The following is a 22026-nucleotide window of genomic DNA, read 5'->3' as shown; positions in this document are numbered from 1 at the left end:
TATTACCACACTCTTAAATCAAGGTTTTCACCTTATGAAAAATCTCAATAATTATTCCCGAGGTCCTTAATAATTACCGATATCGTAAAATTTCACCTTACTAATTTTATGAGGTGATGTTGAGATTTTAGATTTTCGTATATGACTCTCTGATTATATTATCTTGCAATTGTGAGATCCCGAATTTTCAACTTATCAATGTATCAAAGCGTTCACTTCTTCCCTTCTTCCCTTGGGATGTGAAGAATTTGCATTACAGCTAATATAAGATGTACTTTTCTTTACCAGGCAGAGTATCAAGTGGAACAACCTTGATCAAATATATTGTTATAACTTATAACAATACATTTCACTAATTGGCGCTATCGATGGTGTTCATGTTCAAGCTTCGATATTTACATGTGATCAAGTGCCATACATTAGAAGAAAAGGGATACCCAAATAGTAAAACATAATATGCAAATTGAAAGGTTTAAATTAAATCTTTTATTCGGTCCAAGCAAGGGTACAATGATAATACATGAGAAATTCTTTTATTTGGTTTGGTTACATAATCAAAAAACAAAATTATGTATTTTAGTAGTATATCTTAACATGTATGACCATTTTGGTAATTATACCCAGCCAATGCACTTTTACCTTGCAACTTACCAAACACCAAGAAATTGCTTTTCATTCTCACAGCACTTTTAAAAACAGTTTACCAAACACCTCAGCTGCTTCCTCTCACAGCAAATTCGGAAGTGCATCTTCCCACAGCACATCAATCCCAAACTAAGCAGGTCACAATGAAACTAGGGGATGTTATTGATGCTCTTGAGGTCGCTTCTATAGAAGTAGGGGAGTCATATTGAGCAATGAAACTATCATATGGGGTGGGGAGAAAGATCACTTTGAGGCCGCGTTTGGTTCGCGGAAAGAAAAGGAAAGGAAAATCAATTCCTTGCTCTTTCCATAGGCATGGGAAATTGCAATTCCCATCAATTTTCTTTTCCAGTGTTTGGAAAGACTAGGAATGTAGTCAGATACACATTTTAGTTTCCATTAAATTAACAACCAGTACAGTTGGTTATATTAGCAAATAATGATTTTGAACAGGGATAATTTAGTCATATAATTTTGCAAGTGGGTGGGGCCGTTTTGGGGGGGGGGGGGGGGGGGGAAACCAGTTTCCTCCTCTTTTTCCTTTCCTTTGGGAATCATTTTCCCTTCCTTGGCCATCCCAAACACAGGAAAACACAAGAAAGGAAACACTTTCCTTGTTTCCTTTCCCAATACCCAGATTCCACGAAACAAACACAGCCTGAGTGAAGATGTTGATGGTGCACACGTAGCGGTGGTAAGTAGAGAGAAACCAATTTTTCTCTTTCTCCTGCTATGAATCATTTTGTTAAGTTCCCTAGTCTAATTAGGTTGTTGCTGTGGGAGTGTGAAACGCTGAGTTTTGATGCATAGTATAGAAGGAATATTAGGTTATTTGTTTCTAGTAATAGTCACCTATAGTTGCTCGACAAGTGTTGTGAGCCCCGGAAAAGTGCGTCGAGCTTCGTGGAGGTCGTTCGAGAAATTGTTTAATGATCGTGATAGTTATCCACGCACTCGAGAGAATTTTCAGAAATTTTCGTAATGTGAAATCCTCATCTTAAGAGTTGGGTAATAAAGTACCCGACACGACGAGTTTGTGGAAATTTTCGGGAAATTTTCCGGATACCCAAGCTAATTTTTAAGCATTTTGGGAAGTTTTGGGATTAAGGAAATTGCTTAAAGAAATAGTAATTAGGTGGTTCGATCTGGGCCATCCACCGACTCCACCTCTTGATCCTAGCCATCCATTGTTAACAGAACAAATTTATATATAGGCCTGATGTGGTGGAAGGGTCGGAAGGATCGAGAGAGAGCATCAGAGCTCCCTGACCCGATGAAACCCAGAAACCTGCAACAGGATCCGACCGGCGCTACTTCGTCCAGCCACCGATCGACGACGGCCGAGCACCATCTTCTTCACCTCTTCGTCGCCTACACCCTCGTGCTCTTAGATAGTCCATGCACTGAACGGAGAAGAAAACCCGACGACGAGAATCCTGAACCATCACCGGCAACCTCTGCAATTTCAGGCGAATCCGGCCACCGTTTGGGCTATCTGTGGTATGAAAATTCCTCTCCTCGTCAACATCTACACCCCAGTATATTTAGTTTGTCAATTCGATCAAGTTTTGACAATTTACATTTATGGGTAGCTACGACTTTGCTGTTCTTGAGCGCCGGCGACTTTTCCGGCATTTCTGGTCTTGGTTTCGGCTTCAGTTGAAGCTCTAGACGAGAGGTTGTGAAGCTGTTTGGGTCGTAGCACGTGGGATCATCAGCTTAACCCTTTCCCAATCCCGGCAGTGCGTTAGGCTCAGTTGCAGTCGACACTTCCGAAGGTATAATTCGACTTCTTGAGTGGAAGTTGGTTCTTGTTGGGTAAATCAGAATTTGATGCTGGTTTTGAAATTTTGGAATCGATTTTTTGTGTGTGCAATGAACTGTGGAGTTGTGATGGAGCTCAGTTATCTAGATTGTGTGTTGGGTGTTAAGTTGTTGTAGTTAGCAAGCTTGAATATATTTTGACTGGAAGTGGTTGCATTGCTGAGTGGGTATGGTGTTGCATGTTTGAATTGTGGCTGTTGTGATAGGGAATTGTGAATTGGTTGTGAAATAATCGAAAAATGGTTAATTTATGAAGCTTGGGTGTCCTTAGTAATTTTGAGTGCACATTGTATGGAAGTTTGAAAGTATGGGTGTCCATAGTAATTCTGTTAGAATTGCTATCCTACGAAATTTGAGTCGGAAATAAAATTGAGGAGTATTGAAGTGATAACAAGTAGAGAGTAAAGAAAGTATATATATATATATATATATATATATATATATATATATATATATTTATGTCGAGTGGTCTTAGTAAATTGGGTGCACTTAGTATATATTTGGTTGATACTGTAAACTTCAAGTGAATGTTCGGTAATTTGGGTTAATTATCGAACCAATATCGAATGGTCAAACGATTGGTCAAACAATGGTCAAAGTTGGTCAATTCCTGGTCAAACTAGGAAAAGTTTGTTGTACGATTTGTTAATCGTCGGGATTTCAATTATTAGTTCAATAAGATGTTGACTATCGAAATGTCGGAATTTAGGACTCCAGTTATCCGAGGAGCGGAATGTTCGCGACTCTCGGAGTACATGAGAGAAAGCATTGGAATCTAGGTAGGGATTCAGGACTCTCCTCGGTTAGTGATTTTCTTATATTGTTATTAAATGATGCATGTTAGATGGTATGGTTTGGTTATGTTCAAATGCAACGCATACTAATCAAACCATGTGAGAAATGTGGGAAAATTCTATAATGTGTTAACGTATGACATGCATACAATTGCCTTAAAAGTGGTAAAATGAGTCCTCAAAATAGTAATATTAGTCCTCAAAATGGTAACATGAGTCCTTAAAGTGGTAAATTTTCTTAGTTACCACATGAGTCCTCAAAATAGTAATATTAGTCCTCAAAGTGGTAACATGAGTCCTTAAAGTGGTAAATTTTCTTAGTTTACCATATGAGTCCTCAAAATAGTAATATTAGTCCTCAAAGTGGTAACATGAGTGCTTAAAATGGTAAAAATAGTTGATGTATGAGAAATGTTAACATACCATAGCTTTACCCAGAAATGTGATGGCTTGAGAGCGAAGGGTGGCTCTGACTTCCTTGGGTTCGATCCCCAAAACCTCCGGAGGGTTAGTTACACCGGTCGGACGGTGAGCGATCGCAATGACGACCCGATCCGTGTGTGTAGCTAGGTAGCGGACGCTCTCGCTACACTTACCTGGTGATAAATTAAATTGAGGTAAGGTCGTGTAATGGGTCTATGGGACCGGCCATCAGGTAAAACTTGGATTTGGCGCCGTATTTATTTAAGCATCGTGCATCAGTTTTCAAGTTGAAAAACATTAAAGTTTTGTCGTTCCTTTAAATATTTGGTTTAAGCATGTGTTCATACTGGAGCTCCAACATTTATCTGTTGATTTTCAAACCTAGTCGAGTTAGAGTTCCTGTTGAGCAGCGAGGACGAAAGCTCACCCCTACAATAGTATGAATGCAGGTACTGTGCACTGGTGACGGTACAATAGCGGATGGAGCTGGGTGTGCAGAACAAGTTCGGTAAATTACCGTGTGAACCTTATTCTAAATTCTATTTCTCGAAGTTTGTGTTCTGGAACTTGTGGTTATCTAATCTCGTGTCATCATTTAGTTGAATTCTCTTCAAGTGAAATTCAACCTTGTGTGAGCCTTTATCCAAGTTCTGGACGAATGAAATAGATTTCAGCAACTCAAGTTTTTCACCTCAAGAATATTTGTAACTTCTGCTGTGTTTGTACAAAAAATTTTTTCAAACAAAATGCCTAGCGATTCTCTAGGATGTAAATCGAGCGTTCGGTTTATGTTTTAGAGACTCGCGGCACTGTGACGTGCTTAAGCTGGTGAGGTGCAGCTTGGGGCGTTACAAGTGTCCTGTGCCAGATTGCACCTTATTGCCCTGTATTTATAGACCGTTTTGCCTTGTGGAAAGGCCATGAATGAAAAATCAGTTTTTATCTTCTTATTTCCTTTGGTTTTTCTTTAGCTTTCTTCTTTTACGATGTCATTTTCCGGTTACGATCTCGGGGATCGTAACAACTGGTATCAGAGCCTGCAATTGGGCCTTTTTCTGGTGAGTCTGGCGGTGTACGGCGGTGGGATCTCCGGTAGGTGTTACAGCACTCATTCTTATCACCCTCAGGGTAGCCCTAGCTACCCACCACCTCCTTCTCAATTTCCTCTGTTGCTCATCTGTCTTCTCTTGTTAATAGTTTAACGGAAACTACCTTCTGTCAGCCATGCTTTCACATTGTTTGGTCTGTCCTATTAAACATTCTATTACCAGATAGAGTTTTGCAGGCTGTAGTTGCATTGACTAATTCAAATTCCTAAAGGAGAGAATCATCCATCTGTTGGTTCAGTTTTCATCCGTCTGGCAGATGTGTATAACAGGACAGGTAAAGTTACGGAATCAATATCATACTGTGAGAATGCACTTCGAGGACATAGCGTTAATTACTTGAAGGTTGTAGCATCTGTAGTGATTGGATTTACTGTTTTGGTTACTTGGCATTTGATTAAGGGTGTTAAAGAGGACTCGAAAACTTAGGACAAGCTGCAGCATGTTAGAAGTTGACTCTAAAAGTAAAACTTGAGGTCAAGTTTCTGTTTAAGGGGGAAGAAATGTTATGAATCATTTTGTTAAGTTCCCTAGTTTAATTAGGTTGTTGCTGTGGGAGTGTGAAACGCTGAGTTTTGATGCATAGTAGAAGGAATATTAGGTTTTTTGTTTCTAGTAAAAGTCACATATAGTTGCTAGACAAGTGTCCTGTGCCAGCTTGCACCCTATTGCCCTGTATTTATAGACCGTTTTGCCTTGTGGAAAGGCCATGAATGAAAAATCAGTTTTTATCTTCTTATTTCCTTTAGTTTTTCTTTAGCTTTCTTCTTTTATGATGTCATTTTCCAGTTACGATCCCGGAGATTGTAACATCTCCCTTCAAACAAATTGAATGACCAAGCCCATTTCTGATGTTGTTCTCCATCCAGGCTTTAGACATACTGTTATCCTATAAATTTCGTAGAAAGTGTTGCAACCCCTTTATTAGCTCATCTAATTCTAAACTCATGACCATGTCATTGAATATTTGTATATTATCATGGACAAGATTTTTTACAAGGACACCAAGCTTTGCTTTTTCAAATCCTATTCCAATTAGAAACACATTCCTGGCCGAGATTTTAACATGATTTCGATTAAGTTTGAACCGTGCTTACAACATGCTCTTATACACATCCCTAAGCTTCGAACAAGCTTCAGATAGAACAACTACTCTATTATGAACTTGAAAAAATGAATTGTCGTTTTGTGCCCAATCATCCATAGTAGATGCACTTAAGTCTATAAACACAATTACCGTTCATATTTGGACTCATATCTGAATCCTAAGATTTTTAGGAAATTATGGCTGGAATCCTTCACCACAGTGTCATGCCAATATATAGGCAATTAACATCTCTCATTTCAAAAAAATGAAGCATTCCATATGCTATTCTTTTACTTTCATACTGCAATTGCTTTGTTATTGACTTTGCTTAATTGAAAGTAAAGTACAAGCCAATGATATCGTTCTACAAAAAAAAAAAAAAATCATTCACCATAACCATATCCATAAAAACTAACAATGCGCAAAAGTATTAGCTCTAAGATTATAAAACTTTAGTGCAAAATTATCTTGTCTTAACATCTCTCTCAAAAGATCAAGCAAAGAACACATTTTGCATTGGCTTTGCTTAATTAAAAGTAAAGTATAAGCCAATGATATTGTTTTGCAAAAAAAAAAAAAAAAAATCATTCATCATAATACATCCATAACCAGATCCATAAACCAAAAATGCGCAAAAGTATTAGCTCTAAGATTACAACAGTTTTATAACAAAGTTTTCACCCACATAACACATATAAATGTCAAATATGGTGGTGATGTATAATAAAGATCAAACTCATCTATTTGATCATTGATTAATAAAGTTTGACCTCTTTGATTAAAAAAAAAAAAGATCAAACTCATCTAAGATGTAGCTTTTTCTCTTTCTCCCGATCGATCTTGCAATGTCAAACCCATATGAGTCTTCAGTAAGATTCTCCAATTCAGCACGCTCTTTTTAAAAATATATAAGTAAAATAAAATAAAAATGCGAATGCGAAAATTATAATGACACAAATATTGTTATGATGAGAATAAATCCAAATTTGTTTTAGTGTAACTTTGTTGCCAAAAATTCAAATCTTGAGTACATAGTAAAGTTTGAACTGTGTGGGGGCTATAGTGAACTGGAATATTGATCTAATACTCTAATACCAATTTTAAATGTTGATTTAGATGCAACAATAGAAATGAGAATTGTTAGCACACCACAAGTAAGATGACAATAGATAGGACACCGGATTGCTCCATTTTCAAACAAAAGAATACATTCAACTCTTGCTTTATGTCTAGCCTTCCTATGTTTAGACCTGAACAATCACAATTACGAGTCAAAAAAATAAAATGAGGAGTAGAATCACACCGAACCAATTACAAACTTGTTGAAGTGGTAACATGATTCGATTCGCCCGAATTCCAACTTTATTACCTTCCTGAAACATATGGGATGAACAAATGTGCATTTAAAGAATGCAGTTCAAACGATTCATCTACTTCACTCAAAACTACCATGGCATCAAATGAGTCGAGCGGACAAAATTAAGAATAGGGGAGGAGCTCACCTCTAGCCATAAGTGCTTCCAGTCTTTATAACCGTCATTACCTCCTAAGTGACTGAGCTAGGAATGTCTAAATTTGACGAACAAGTACCAAGAAAATATCATCTATAACCATGAAAAATAGTCACTAAGATTGGAGTCTTAGTCTCAAGCACAATCTAAGTTGATCTTAGTCCTCCCAAATGGGGGAGGATTTCAATTTAACTCATTTATTGCAGTAGCACGACGAGGATTACAATGAGCACCAAAATATTTCACAACATGCAGGTCTTGCATCTTTTAATCATCGTTGTCCGGCCATAAAAGATACCGCAACACAAGCATCAAGAAGAGAATAGTGATTGCACCGCGTACATTATGCAAATCAACTTCAAAAGAACTCGCTAATGGCTAGCTTGCAAGATTTAGCCTAATAAACACAAAGAGTCTCATCCATCGCAACCGTATTAGGCCAGTACGGGGCAAACCCTAGAGCCATTTTCGATCAAATTCAGACATTGCTTATCAAATTTTATGTACTACACCTTTAGTGGGCATTGGAAGGGTTTTTTTTGTTGACTTTGTCAAGAGGAACCCAAAGGCTTCTTAGGCCCAAGATCAACCCCTTCGGCGCATGTGAAATGCTCAAACTGTGCATTGCAGCACAGTGCCTGACCACTTTGACAGCTTCGGGCTTCGAACCTAGGTTGAGGAACACACCCAACTAGGCAACCACTAGGCTACTTGCAGTGGTTTCATTGGAAGAGTTTTTAGTTTCCACACTTCATCAATACAATCAACATTTTCATGGACCAAATCTGCCTAACCTTAACTGTATTATACCAAACAAATAAAAAACAATAAATACCAAGTTCAAACGTAAATGGAAGACTTCTGCTGGTGTTGTTGCTTTGTCAATACTCGAGTTTAGTTAAGTATACGACGACTCGTAGACGTTCAGTTCCGACCTCCATTCCAGATGCACTACCGACTCTTCTTCTCCCTCTCTTCTTCTTCTTCTTCTTCACAGTGAAGAGAGAGAGAGAGAAAGAGAGAGATGCCATTGAAGCCCTTCAACTCCTGCAGCATCGCCTTCATGTTGGGTGGCGCATTCCTCATCCTCTTCCTCTGTAGCTTCCTCGAATTCCCTTCTCTCTCAACCTCAATTCACCAACCCCCGATCGACGACCCCACTCTCTCTCTCACCCACTCCGCCCCTGACCCATTCACCAATCTCATCTCTTCCTTCAGAAAATGGGACTCTCAGGTGGGTTGTGCTCGGTTCACAGAAAAGCATAAGTCTTTGGCCCAAAATGGGTCTTCTTCTTCTTCTTCTTCTTCTCTGCAGCAACCATCTGAGTGTGGGAAGAAGAAGCCGCAGATGGAGCATGTCAGCGTTTTGGTCAAAGGGTGGACTTGGATTCCTGATAATCTGGACAATTTGTATTCATGCTCATGTGGGTTGAGCTGTTTGTGGACTAAATCGTCTGTTCTGGCTGACAAACCTGATGCCCTGTTGTTTGAGACCACTACCCCTCCGCTTCAGGTACTCTTAAAGTTTCTGCCTTTGTTTTTCAAGAAGTGATCTTTCTTTTTTAATGGCTAGTTTAGTATAATTCTAGAGATCATGAGTGGGAGTGTTGAAGATCTAAGTAAAATGCAGCACAATGGTGTTTGAAACTTGTGTTTGTGAGCCAATAGAAATTGCATCGATGATTGTTTTGGTCAGTTACATGCTGTTTTTCCGTAGATCTAGTACTTTGGATTAGATATATACTACAATTCCGTCTTTAGTGTAACGTTATGTATCTAATGAATTTGTTCTCATCAACATAAGTATAGTACAGAGAAAGGAGCTAAGGTTTAGAGTCAAAGCAGGTTAAAGCTCTCTATCGATTCATGTGCTTGTGATTCATGCTTTTTACTTGATTAGTTTTCAGGACATTGAGTCGGTGTGCCATGGTTATTGTGCTGAGTGTTGATGTCCTTAAGAGTTTAGCCATCATAAAGGATGAAGGGTAATAGAACTCCAGTTTATATACTTGCAGGAAAGCGTAATAGAACTATGCTTTTTTGCATCAGCACCTTGCTGTACCTAAATATAGTTAAAGTGAAATTACATTAAGTAGAAACCTGTGAGTGCCTGTGGCAACAATAAGTAATCAACAATCTCCAATTGCTTGTGACAATGCAGAAAAATCAGACCAGCGTTTTAAGCTTCTAGCAAACAAAGGTCTTTGAGTTTCATAAACCTTCGACCAGTGTTCTTGCTTGAATTCACTAGGGTCATTAGGTTTCTCTTTTTTACTTTGCCATTGAACACTAGGGATGCCTCATAGAAAACTAAGAGTGATGAGAAGCCCAGCCTAAAAGGAATGAGCCAAGAGAGAGCTTGTTACTCCTAGGTGACTTTTCTAACTTGTTTGATTTTTCTTTACACCTTTCTGCAAGCCTTATAGGAAGGGCATTGCAGGCCTAACCCTTTCAATAGGAAAGATGGTTGACACATCAATAATGGGTTTTAGTTAAGAATTTTTTATGCTAGATTAGATGGGTGTTTCCCTTGGGAGGCTTTCTGTTGGAAGCCTCCTTTCTCTCCTTTACTCTACTCTCTAAGTTCTCTTTCAGCATGCAGCTTATATCCTAATGAGTTTCTTCTATGAGAATCCAACATTAGGAGTCATTGGTTGGAATGTGGTTGTGATTCTGTTTATTCACTTTGTAGTAGTTAGTATCTGATCCACGTTAGGGGCCCGTATGCTATCACATCCTCAATTAGGCAAGTTGTTCATTTGGTGGTGGCATCAAGCAAAAAATGGCATTGATGAATTTGTATTAGCGAGTATCTGGGTGAGTCGTTGTTGCCGTTCTAATTGTGGTTGAATGTGCTTTAGCCATCTGTTGGACAACATACAAAACTTTCTAAATCCTAAATGCATCCTGACGGGATTTTGTTGATATATAGCTAAGACTTTTTCAACTTCAAAATCATAAGATACTGTAACAGAACTGGAGCTCTTTGATTACTATCTTGCCGGCAGTTGCTCTCCCTTTATATATCCGAGGTAATCCTTTAGGAAGTTGTGGCAGAATTCCAAATACCAAGAACCTGCGCAATTCGTCATGACAATACAGTAAAGATCAAGCCAGCTGTTTAAGAATAAATGGATCTTTGAATTCAACAAACCTTTCATCAGTTTTATCCTTATTGATGCGCTTGGAGAAGTCGGGTCTCCTCTTACTTTGTCACTGAAGGCTAGGGCTGATGCACAAGACAGAAGGTGCCAACCTAACCTAAGAGGAAAAAACCAGTAAAGAAGTCGTAGAACTAGAGAACTTTATCATTGTTTGTTTTCTGTTGGGGCCTTGCTTCAATCATTATAGGCAATTGCAGTGTGATCATTTTCATATGAGTCTCTCGATGTGCTTCTAACATTAGGACTTATTGTTGAGAATCTGGTAGTGATTCTATTACTTGTTTCCAGATCCCATCTTACTTGATGAGTTCAGGACGTAATTAAAGGGATCAAAATAGCATTTAATATATAATTATAGTCTATATATACTGATAGAAGAGCGTATCTTAACCCCTGGTGAGCTAAATCCACTTTGCCCTCGGATCTTTTTTTATCAAATATAACCACCGACCAACAGCTTTACTGTATGGATTCCATACAGTGCATTCATGAACCACTTGCTCATCACATTAATCATTGTGATAGATTGGATTTCGAAAGTCGCATTCATTTTCATGTTCGTCTTATCTTATGTATAAACAAGAAATTCTGTCCTTATCTTTTCCCTATCATTCATTATTATATATATACATCCTTGAAGCGTTTATCTTCAAATAAGTGGACAATTTTTTTTATGATGGTTGATATAAATTGGCCATGTAATCTCCGCACACTTGATTATTGAGTTCAGTTTGTCATCTTCTTTTTCTCCCTTGTCTATATTGTTTACTGCATCTCTATTTTGGTGCTACTAGAGTGGCAATCAGAGCTCAACCTCATTGAACTGCTGTCCAGAATCTCAGTGAACCAAGCCTTTTTATGATTTAGGCAGACTAGATTTTTGTGTTTAACTCATACTTCATTACACTGTGTACTCTCTTTCTCTGCTTCCTCTTTCTTCTCTTTTCAGTGAGTTTTTATTCCATTTCTACTTTGGTGCTGTGTCACCCACAATAATGAGTTGCAGATCTCAATATTTCGACCCACTATTTAGGAAGTCAAAGTTACAATGCAAGATCCTTGAATAGAATAACCATTGAGCATTAAGAGTCATTCCCTATTTGTAGACAAGATGCAGACTGTCACAGTGTGAGTGATTTTAGTGCAGTAAACGGGCATCACCCCAAGACCAAGAGCACCTACACATTAGGCTTTGGTTCAAACTAGACTAGGGAAAAACTCAAGGACAACATAATAACACACACCAAAGTGTTCTGGCATGCTTTATTAGGGTCGGATCTGTAATAGGTTGACACACTCTGTTAATGGGTCTGATCAATTCAGTGTCCATAATCTAAACACATTAGTTACACATTGACTTTATGAAAGAAAAAAAAATATATATATATGGCTTTGTCAGGTAAATGGTTCTGGTGTTTCCTCCTTGTACATGTTTTTATTCTGTGCACAATTATTAGGAGCATGTATATACTGCATTATGACTATGGATGGTGTTACCTTTAAGTGTCCTTGGAAATTTATTTCTCAGGGTTGTCTTGTCTTTCATTTCAGTCTCTTTCCATCCCTTGTGACATGGAATGGCCTCAAAATTTGTTTTTGGGAGGAGACTTTAGCACATGGGTCATCATTTCAGTGTTGTTCTTTATTCTCTTTAGAGTTTCCTTGAATCTAATGCTACAAATATCTTCCTTAGCTTCTATGTGCCTTTAGCTGTTTCGTGAAATCTAACTTATAGCAGATTATATTGATAGGAGCTTGCTGACTTTGCTGAATGGTTTGCTTGTGTTAATTGTGTAGTCTTGTCCCTTGCATACATCTTGTAGTTTGGGTGGATCATGGGTCCAGAAATGTCCAAACTTTGGTCCTGAACTACTGACCAGTATATTATGGCTGGAATGCATTCCCCATTAAGGGTAACTGCTTGCTTAATTGGCGGCTCATGTAAAATTCAACAGCAGTGATATGCAGCAAATAAAAGAGCCCATACTGAATTATCCTTCTAATTGGTACTTTAAAATGCGACAGGCGAGTCTTTAAATCATATATTTTTGTGTTGTTCCTTCACGGAAAGGATTTGGAGCAGATTAATTGGCGGCTTGGGCCTTTGGTTCAGATTGGGGGGTGTCAAGGAATTGTTACTTTGTTAAGTGGACGTCTGTTTGAAAGAGCCCTGAGAAGTGATCTTCCTTTGGAATTATACCATCATGACTCTCTTTGTGTGTGGTGTGATAGGAAAGGAAATAGAGGGATTTTTTAAGAGGTAGAGGTCTTTTTGCTGTGGGATTGAAGGAATAGGATAAAGTTTTTTGCTTCTCCATGGACTTGTTGGTATCAAACTTTAAACAGTTTAAGGATGCTCCCTTGAATTTAGTTCTTCTTCATTGGTCAGCTTTTCTGGTCAAAGGGTGTATGTTTGCCCTGCCCTTTGGCTGGTCTAGCAGGTTTATTGTTGTCCTTGTTTTTGGTTCTTCCTGGATTTCTTGTCTGTCGTGCTTATATACCATTTTTTTTTCTTTTTTTTTGAAAGGGGTAGCTGGGAGGCTCAGCCCCATGCCCGGTTCCATTTATTATATTAATATTAGGGTTTTGCTTATACCATTTTCTGTTTCCTTGAAGCTGCTTATTTATTCATTAAACCAAATGAAGGATGTTTTGATGCTCATGGTATAAAATTGCCTTTACTGTGTTACTGCATTATTGTGGGGAAGACTTAAGGTTTGGGCTTCAAGTCAATCTGAAGTTAATAGTTGACTTACTTTGGTGTTGTCTGGTAAATAGTGCTCACTCATGTTAATAAAATATTTCTGTATCTCGAGAAAAATGATTGAAGGAGAATAAGGAGAGAGAGAGAGAGAGAGAGAGAGTATGTCACTGATTTGTGTATTAGTAGTGCATAGAGCAATCACGAAAAGGAAAGATCAGAGGGACATAATATTAACTCATATGATGATAGAATTATAAATAAAAAAGGTATATAATTATTCATCTGTAGTGTGGAAGAAGTATTTTAACCCTTTTTCTTTTTCTTAGAGATGCGTGGCAGCACCAAAATGACTTGCATGAGAGTATGTTACTGATTTGTGTATTAGTAGTGCATAGAGCAATCACGAAAAGGAAAGATTAGAGGGACATAATATTAACCCATATGATGATAGAATTATAAATAAAAAAAGGTATATAATTATTCATCTGTAGTGTGGAAGAAGTATTTTAACCCTTTTTCTTTTTCTTAGAGATGCGTGGCAGCACCAAAATGACTTGCATGTCAATATGCGTTTATTTGTTTACTTCTTTGTTTATTTTTGCTTCCTCGTAGTTTGGTGTTTTACTTGTTGTTAAGAAATTTTCCTTTTCGTGCATTAAATTTTTTGTGTTTAATTTAATCCAAGCAAGTTATGATAATGTACAAAGTAGCAACGAACAGCAATTGGAACATGTCTTAGTTTTATACGTAATGGGAGGGCCCTGGTCAAATAAATGGAGGGTTTTCAGTTGACCACCATGGATGGCACAAGCTAGAAGTACAGTCTCCTTTTCTTCTAATTATGATGTAGGGTTGGAACGTAGAATGATTTTATGGGAGCAGCCTAACTACATGCCTTACCTATGTATACATATATTCCTATTTACTTTCAATTTCATTCCATTTATTGTTTCTTTTGACAGAGACGCCATGGAGATCCACTTCGTGTGTACATGGATCTTGAGGCTGGCAGGAAGCGATCTGGTGTTGAGGACTTGTATGTTAGTTATCATGCCAAAGACGATGTGCAGGCTACCTATGCTGGTGCACTCTTTCACAATGGTCGGAATTATCATGTATCCTCTTACAAAAACAATGTAAGTAGTTGTCTCATTTTCACCTTCTATGTTCTTCATACTTTTTACTTACTTCCTTTCATCTTCCCCTGCACCATGTACATTGTCAACATATCACTAGTTTTATGACTTAATCGGGGTTTCTCTCTTGTTAAGGATACACTTATCTATTGGTCATCCTCACGTTGTCTGCCTCAAAGAAATAAGCTTGCCAAGAGGCTTCTCAGCTTACTACCATCCCATTCATTCGGCAAGTGCTTGAATAATGTCGGTGGTTTGGACATGGCCCTTTCTTTCTACCCCGAGTGTGCCAATGGTGCTGGTGATGGCCCCCAAAAATGGTGGGACCATTTACACTGTGCCATGTCTCACTATAAGTTTGTTCTAGCTATTGAAAACACAATGACAGAGAGTTATGTGACAGAGAAGCTGTTCTATGCTCTAGATTCTGGTGCAGTTCCTATCTATTTTGGTGCCCCTAATGTTTGGGACTTTGTCCCTCCCCATTCTATAATAGATGGCAGTAAATTCAGCAACCTGGAGGATTTGGCTTCTTATGTAAAGGCCCTTGCCAATGACCCAGTTGCTTATGCTGAGTACCATGCATGGAGAAGATGTGGCTTATTCGGCAACTATGTAAAAACTCGTGCATTGAGCCTTGATACATTGCCTTGCAGACTCTGTGAGGTAGTTGGGAGAAAAGGTGGGAGATATGCAAGAGGGTAGTGACATTTTTGGTCTTTTCTATCTAATTGGGATTTTCGTTTATGCATCCAGTTTTATGGTTGTGTAAATTGTATACAACTCAGAAATGATACATGTATAGTGTCCAAACTGATTTAGGGTTATGCTTGATTAATGAAATCATGTCTTTCATCAAGGTGAATACGGAGTGATGATGTTCTTTTACTAGAAACTACTACTACTTTGGCACCTTGTTCGCTCCACCAACAAGATCATCGAACTCTCCACACGCTTTGAGTATAAGCCGTCAATTGAAGTGAGGTTGATCCGCTTTGTGTATAAGCTCTCCCCACTCGAATCTCGCTCATTTTGAGTTCTTTTGTTCGTCTAGACAACAACCATGACACACTCCTTTGTCGAGCACCCCACGTACTCTCTCACCCGGAAACCTTTCCCAAGATCAATTTATGATAACAATACACACAAAGAACCGGACAACTCCAACCTTTATTATTCATATACTTCACAAAGGAAACTTGTGTTGGATCTCCAATTCTCCATTCACTCTTGGATGGTTTGTTAGTCTCAAACACTTGGCTATCCAATCCCAACTTCCCTAGATACGCACTTGTCGACATAAGCAGACTTTTTAGGTGCGGTTGACACCCCCAAACTGCCTATGATCGGATTGAATAACCACACAATCTTATCTAAGTGCACATACCCAACTACGTAGGGCTATCTAAGTCTACGAAATTACCCCATTAGCTTCTCCCAACTTATTACGAAAGATAAGCACAGCCAACCTGCCCTTGTTTCAGAACCATCTCACTTGCTTGCTTCCTTGTCCTCGTTGGCTTGGTGCATCTGCTGCCCGCGCATGCTACACCTTGCTGCTTGCTCGCTCGCTTGCATGCTAGGCCTCTGCCCACACTTGCCGCCCATGCACTTGCCTTTTCATGTGCACTGCCCACAACCACGCGTGGTCTTCCTAACTAGCTTGTTGCTTCCCACAACCCGCTTGCTGGTGTTGCTTCAATGCTTGGCAACCACTTGCTGCCCATTGACAGTTCAACATGGCACAGACATGCCAACGTTTACTGTCAACAATATACTACCACACTAATCTATAGTCAATATAGACACATGCGGAAAGTTGCATGCTCTTGACATCCATAAAAGCTCCCCAGTTCAACATCAGTTTATCTATGAGAAATAACTAGTGATTTGGTAAGATGAAGCAGCCAGAACAAATGAGTAATGTACAATCCGCCACGAATGTTTAGTGAACACATACCCTCCTGTAACACCCACAAGCCTCCACTATTCAATATTGAAATCTAACCTCTCGAGTCTCAACCTCTTGAGATATTTTTCTACAAACCCGGCGATCAGATAAACACATAGTTGAACCACAATTAAAAATATGCTTAAATAGGGGCACTATTCTACATAAGGTGAGGATTTTATGTAGTTGGTTTGCGTCCTCTTAATCACTTCTTCTGTCTAAAGTGCAAGAATTTAATGCCAGGTCTCATGTATATGCTCAAAGTTCCATGAAACTGTGCCCAAGAAAAGAAACCAAGAATTCCAAAAAGCAACTAGGTGAAGATCCTCAATCAAAGCGCATACAAACTAACTGCTTTATCAGAATATTCTATCGTAACAAAAAGTGTTCCAGACCTATCGTAGTATTCCTGCAGCAGACTATGATAGCAGTAGTAGTTATCGTTGGCATAATAATAGAAAATTGGAAAGGAGATGATTAAACATATAACTTTTTGCCAAAGATGAATATTTCAAATGATTAAATTAACCTTCAATCACAAATCTGTCTTGGATTTCCTTTTTCTTGTAACAATCTGGAATATACGAAGACTGCTGCTGAATGCATCATCAAACAATATCCTAGTCTGCATAGACTGGAAACAGGAAACCATGATAATACAGCTACATGAGCCAATCCAATCACCCCGACGATATATCGTAGTGTCGAGTCATAGCAACAACAATCTCCCAAAGTAGTCCGCTGCAGTAAAGGCTGGAATACTTGTGTTATCAATATCAAACCCAACACGATGCATATGCTTTTGATAAAGCAAACATACTGGTACATAGCTTATCAGCACAAAACTGTGGTTAATTCCACAGGGCTGGGATGCATTACACTAACAAACTACATACTATCAAACAGATTAACCCAGAAATTAATGGATGTCAAGCAGCGCATCCAGCATGTTTCTATCATCTGTAGTCTGTACACTATATTGAGATGTAGATGACTCTTTTTGCTCTGCAATCAACCAATTTGCTTCATGACATATCTCTCCCTCCATAAATATTTCACCCACATATATTTAGTTTCCCTTGGTCTAGACAATGAGAGGAAGTTGGAGCAAATTAGTTCATACAGACATCTTGGATGCAGGAACTGTAAACATGGTTGCACCAAATACTAAAGATAGGCAATCAAATTTTCGTTGGCTTTTAAAATTGTCTAAATTTTGGACTCAAAAATCTCTGTCCATTGGTACTGTCTTCAGTAACTTGGTGAGGTCATAGGACTTGAAGTCTTTCCCATAACACAGGCCCAGATCTATGGGAGTTCTGCCATCCTGAAATATAGTGAGATCTATGGTAAGTTCACTTGTACAGAAAATAAAGAAAGTAGAAAAACCCTTGCTCTATCTCTACTGAAAATCTGGGCTTCTCCCTGTATGATTAATCTGACCTTATTTCTTCTACTCTTATCTGCACCATTCACTAACAAAAGTTTCACAATATCTCTATTTCTACTTTGCACAGCAACGTGCAATGGCGTCCATCCGTCCTGAAATGCAAGCATATGATGTCTTCAATAAGGGAGAGAGAGAGAGATGATGAACCGGAAATAGGGTTTATTAAACTTAAACATAGAACTCACATTATCTGCAATGTTGACATCAACTTTGTATTTGATCAATAACTTCACAATTCGCTTGGTGCCTACATGAACTGCATAATGAAGTGGTGTAGCCCCATCCTAACACATAGTAAAGATTAGAAAACTCATTGTTCCTCTGAAGAAAAATGAACCATCAAACAGAGATGTTGGTGAAATATCTTCCTACCCGATCTCTGACATGAGGACTTGCACCTTTTCTTAGAAGATGACTAATAACAGCTTCTTTTTTGCCTATGATTGCAGTGTGAAGAGCGGTTACACCATCCTGTTTCACCAAATTATCTGCGGTTTAGTCTCAGGTATTACATGGTGCTACCAAACTGGAGACAAATATGATGGATTAGGTCAAGATACGACTCACTTTATCAAAAAAATTAATATCTACACCATCTTCAAGCAGCTTATCCATGAAAGTAACTAGCCCAGATAGTGAAAGAGTATGTAGTGGGCTCCATTTTGCCTGCATAACAGTATGTACAAGACACCATAAGTGGAAGCGCAAGAGCAATTCAACCTCTTATTATATATTCTTCTTATTAACAGTTGCATAATCAGTTCAATGAGTATGCTACATCAAGATTCTAGTAATAATTTCTGCAATAAGAGGTCAGTAATTCCAGGACATATTGCTACAAACATATTTGAGAACATTTGAAATTTAAAAAGAAAAAAATTACAGTTGATAATTTCTCCATGTTGGGAGCTGCATGCTTTTGCAAAATTGCTCTTTCTTCTACCTCCAAGAGCTGTTCCACCTCTGCAATAACCAGAGAATATATACATAAAGATTTGGTATCATAAAATGCGTTATAACATAGAAGAAGAAATATATCAAGCATGTGTTTCCAAGACCAGGAATGTTCAAATGCAAATCATAAGCTAATGATATGAATGCAGGAAGCGATTCACCAATATTGCAAGGTAACAATATCAAGTCCAGGGAATGCTCTATTAAGTCTTTAAATCAAGCTATGTTTCATAAATCATAAAAATAATTGGGGGGAACTGGTTTTTACTTCCATTAACTTTCAGTAAGGTAATAAACCCAACTGACAATAGAAGGGGATTACATACCTTTAACAAGTTGCTCTTCCAACTCATTTGTTGTGAACTTCTGAACATCACCAGCATTAGCAGCTGGAGCCCGCTTTTCTTCATCTTCTTCCCATTCGCTTTGGAAACCCAAGTCATGTTCTTCTTCTTCCTCCTCCTCCTCCTCCTCCTCAGATTCAGTCCCACTGCCATCATCAGGACCTTCCCATGTTTCCACACGAGATTGTAACGAAGATGCTTGGTTTGACTCGACCAAAAAGGTCCTCAACTTTGAGTGCTTATCAGAGGAGCTAAAGCTGCCACCACTCCATATACTACATGCTTTCAAGACATTGGTGTTACCAAGCAATTCTAATTGATGACTCTTCCCCTTGGCCTTCAAAGAGTTCACAATCGCAAACGAATGATAATCTCTGGGTATAGAGACTGACTGTACAGCTGAGAATGCTGGTATTGAAACCATGCCCATTTGTATTCAGGGAGTTTATTGCTCCGACCGAAGTAACCACTCCGTGAGAGATATCCAAAGTTGATAATTAAGTGTGTAGTGTTGAACTGGAAACACCCAGAACTGGAGAGTATATATAGCATCTACTAGAATCCAATCTACTCTTGCAAGCACTTGCCCAACTCAGGTTGCAGTTTAGAAACTATAATGTCAGCAAACTAGTAATTCTGATATTGCTTACAACTCTTGATAATGTAAAGGAAAGAATCTAGTGATAAGATAAATTACTTATCCTGTTCCTTTCAGTTTGGCGGCGAAGAGAGAGTAGTTTGGGCGAAGCCTGAAATCTTGGCTTGGCTTCAAGGTAGATATACTGGTCGAACTTCGCGAAGATGATGAATTCTGAGTGGATTTTTTTTTGGGGGGGGGTGAGAATTTTGCTCTATGAGAAGAAAGGGCAAAATCAATTTAAAAGGTCCGGGTCGACTTAAGCGGACCTGATAGGCAAAATCAATTTTAAAAGGTTGAGTTTTCCACAGCTCACCTAGCCACCTAGGCCAGACGAACCGAACCCCGAACTTAATGCAACATCTTAGAGCAAGTTCACTTGTTAGATTACAAGGTGAAATTTTTAATTTAAAGGTCTGATAATAGAGTATGTGCAACATGGTGAGTCTGTTTCGGAGAATCTTTAGGATACCTAAGTTATTTATTATGATTTTGGATACAACATCTTAGGCGGACATGTGGCGCCTGAACCGTCTTGACGGCGTGGTCAAGATGTGGCGTCGATTTCTTCATCCGATGACGGACGACAACGAAACAGAGCTCGAAAGCCTTGAGATTTTCTGGCAATTCTGGCGATTCCGACTAAATTTAATAGTGAATGAGATATGGAAAACGATTTTCTCGCCGTGCTGTACGTCTTGCTATACTTAGTTTTTGGATTTTGGTTAAGTATTCAAGATTCGGTGTTTTGGTTGGACATATCCTTGACGTCACCATGAACTTGTCTTCAGTCAGGATGAAGTCCATGAATATTTTGGTGAAGCCTGAACGCTTTGCTTTGTAGTATAGATAGATAAGTAGGATTGCCAACCAAATTCGAATATTTTGATATCAATAAACCTTTAGCATTATAGTATCCCATTTAATCATAAAGGGCAAAGAAAGATCGACAAACAACAAAACAATTTAAAATAAAACAAAATAAAAATTCACACAATTGCTTAACCATCTCGCCCCACTTCACTTAACTCAACCAGCCTCACTCATTGATTGGGTGCGTAGAGATTATAAACAGATCAACAAAATTATTATTCATTAATACTTTATTATTTGGTGTAAAACTATGGCAACCGATTTTGTTCCTGTTGTTCCTCTTTCTGGTGGAACTTCCAAACAGAAGCCATAATTCCATTAGAGGTTGAGCGTTTAGGCTTTTCTGCTCTTTGGACCTACATTATATGTCAATATATATCAATATATTGATATGAAAAAGAAATCAATTTAGGATGATATTGTATCCAGAAAAAAAGTAGTAAAATTCGGATATTCTTACTCTTTGTCGTGGAGCGCTCTTTTGAGTCTTCACCGTCTTGAGCTCATCGGGTCTATGTTCTAAGTATTCCTTTAATTGTTCTTCATTCAAGGATTCAATCATATTGGTCTGTTTAAAATAATAAGATGTAAAATTTATATAGAAAATTACAATAAGGTTAACTAATAAGATTATTATAAAAAAAAAAAAAAAAAAACGACATGCATGCAAAAGTTAAATTCCAATTCGACAATATCATTCCTAAATTTGTCTAGTTTCGAAACATTTAATGATTTTCAAAGTTTCCATCACCAGTGTTTGATCATACCAAGTTATGCCTCGCTCTCCCATTGTTAAGAACTTTATTCTTAGTAGGATATTTTGGAAGAGGTTGGGGGAAAGCCTGAAGGTTTTCGAGCAACCAAGAACTGAGCTCTTTACTTCAATTATTGGTTCTTTTACCCCTTTACCGGATAACCAATTAACTCTTATTCTTAGTGAGGTTTCGTTGAAAGAGAAGGCTCTTAGTAAGACTCAAGAACGTCGACGAGAAATGAGAAAAAGAATCCAAAGACTCTTTCAGTTACTAAGTACTTGTTGAAGCTTGTCCCCATGTTTATTAGAAGAACTTAACCAAGAAAGCAGAAGCAGATCCCTTGAAGGGAAAAAGTATTCAACAGGTAAACACACCTAATCATCTTTGCCAAAAAAAAAAAAACACACCTAATCATCAACTGTAGATTTTCCCTTCAGTTTGGTTTATTATTTTCTCTGCTTTTACTCGAGGCCTAATTTCTTAGCGGAAATAGCTTGTCTAGTGCAATATAAGCAATAGCCCCACTGCTATTAAGTTTAGGCTGCTAAGAATTTTACATTGCTTATGTATTTCTGTACTTTCAAATTATTAATTAGACTCATGTTCCCTAAAACACTTTGAAGATGAATAGTTATATTCATGAAAGTGTATACTAATGATCATAGTCG

General features: G+C 38.3%; 2 protein-coding genes and 1 long non-coding RNA gene across 4 annotated transcripts; 2 read left to right on the top strand and 1 right to left on the bottom strand.

Annotated features, from left to right (window-relative positions):
• Window positions 1–1905: 1905 nt before the first annotated feature.
• On the top strand, window positions 1906–5520 carry LOC133706778 (uncharacterized). Of its 2 annotated transcripts, XR_009844716.1 has the most exons (4): window positions 1906–2145; window positions 2238–2423; window positions 3179–3248; window positions 3702–5520. It is a non-coding gene; the product is annotated as an uncharacterized LOC133706778 (long non-coding RNA). The 2 variants fall into 2 exon arrangements; XR_009844715.1 differs by lacking the exon at window positions 3179–3248.
• Window positions 5521–8244: 2724 nt separating this feature from the next.
• Window positions 8245–15259, top strand: LOC133745815 (alpha-(1,4)-fucosyltransferase). The gene is made up of 3 exons (XM_062173950.1): window positions 8245–8903; window positions 14221–14394; window positions 14530–15259. The coding sequence occupies exons 1-3, from the start codon at window positions 8415–8417 to the stop codon at window positions 15097–15099; spliced, it is 1233 nt and encodes a 410-aa protein (XP_062029934.1). The 5' UTR covers window positions 8245–8414; the 3' UTR covers window positions 15100–15259.
• Window positions 15260–16678: 1419 nt separating this feature from the next.
• LOC133743477 (ankyrin repeat domain-containing protein EMB506, chloroplastic) lies at window positions 16679–19986 on the bottom strand. Its single transcript, XM_062171427.1, has 7 exons — window positions 19076–19986; window positions 18679–18758; window positions 18363–18461; window positions 18168–18266; window positions 17981–18079; window positions 17789–17887; window positions 16679–17672 (listed from the first exon to the last, which is right to left on the bottom strand). The coding sequence occupies exons 1-7, from the start codon at window positions 19521–19523 to the stop codon at window positions 17568–17570; spliced, it is 1029 nt and encodes a 342-aa protein (XP_062027411.1). The 5' UTR covers window positions 19524–19986; the 3' UTR covers window positions 16679–17567.
• Between the last annotated feature and the right edge of the window lie 2040 nt (window positions 19987–22026).

Source organism: Rosa rugosa, chromosome 4 (assembly GCF_958449725.1).
Source record: "Rosa rugosa chromosome 4, drRosRugo1.1, whole genome shotgun sequence".
NCBI classification, from domain to species: domain Eukaryota; kingdom Viridiplantae; phylum Streptophyta; class Magnoliopsida; order Rosales; family Rosaceae; genus Rosa; species Rosa rugosa.
The sequence above is the reverse complement of the archived record's forward strand: the minus strand, read 5'-3'. Positions and strand labels throughout refer to the sequence as shown.

Excerpts from the sequence above, each read along its gene's own strand:
- LOC133745815 (XM_062173950.1), top strand. The coding sequence starts at position 8,415 with ATGCCATTGAAGCCCTTCAACTCCTGCAGCATCGCCTTCATGTTGGGT. Across the intron at positions 8,904-14,220 it reads CCACTACCCCTCCGCTTCAG|AGACGCCATGGAGATCCACT; the intron begins GTACTCTTAAAG and ends TTCTTTTGACAG. Across the intron at positions 14,395-14,529 it reads TATCCTCTTACAAAAACAAT|GATACACTTATCTATTGGTC; the intron begins GTAAGTAGTTGT and ends TCTCTTGTTAAG.
- LOC133743477 (XM_062171427.1), bottom strand. The coding sequence starts at position 19,523 with ATGGGCATGGTTTCAATACCAGCATTCTCAGCTGTACAGTCAGTCTCT. Across the intron at positions 18,080-18,167 it reads GTCCTCATGTCAGAGATCGG|GATGGGGCTACACCACTTCA; the intron begins GTAGGAAGATAT and ends ACTATGTGTTAG. Across the intron at positions 17,888-17,980 it reads ATGTCAACATTGCAGATAAT|GACGGATGGACGCCATTGCA; the intron begins GTGAGTTCTATG and ends CTTGCATTTCAG.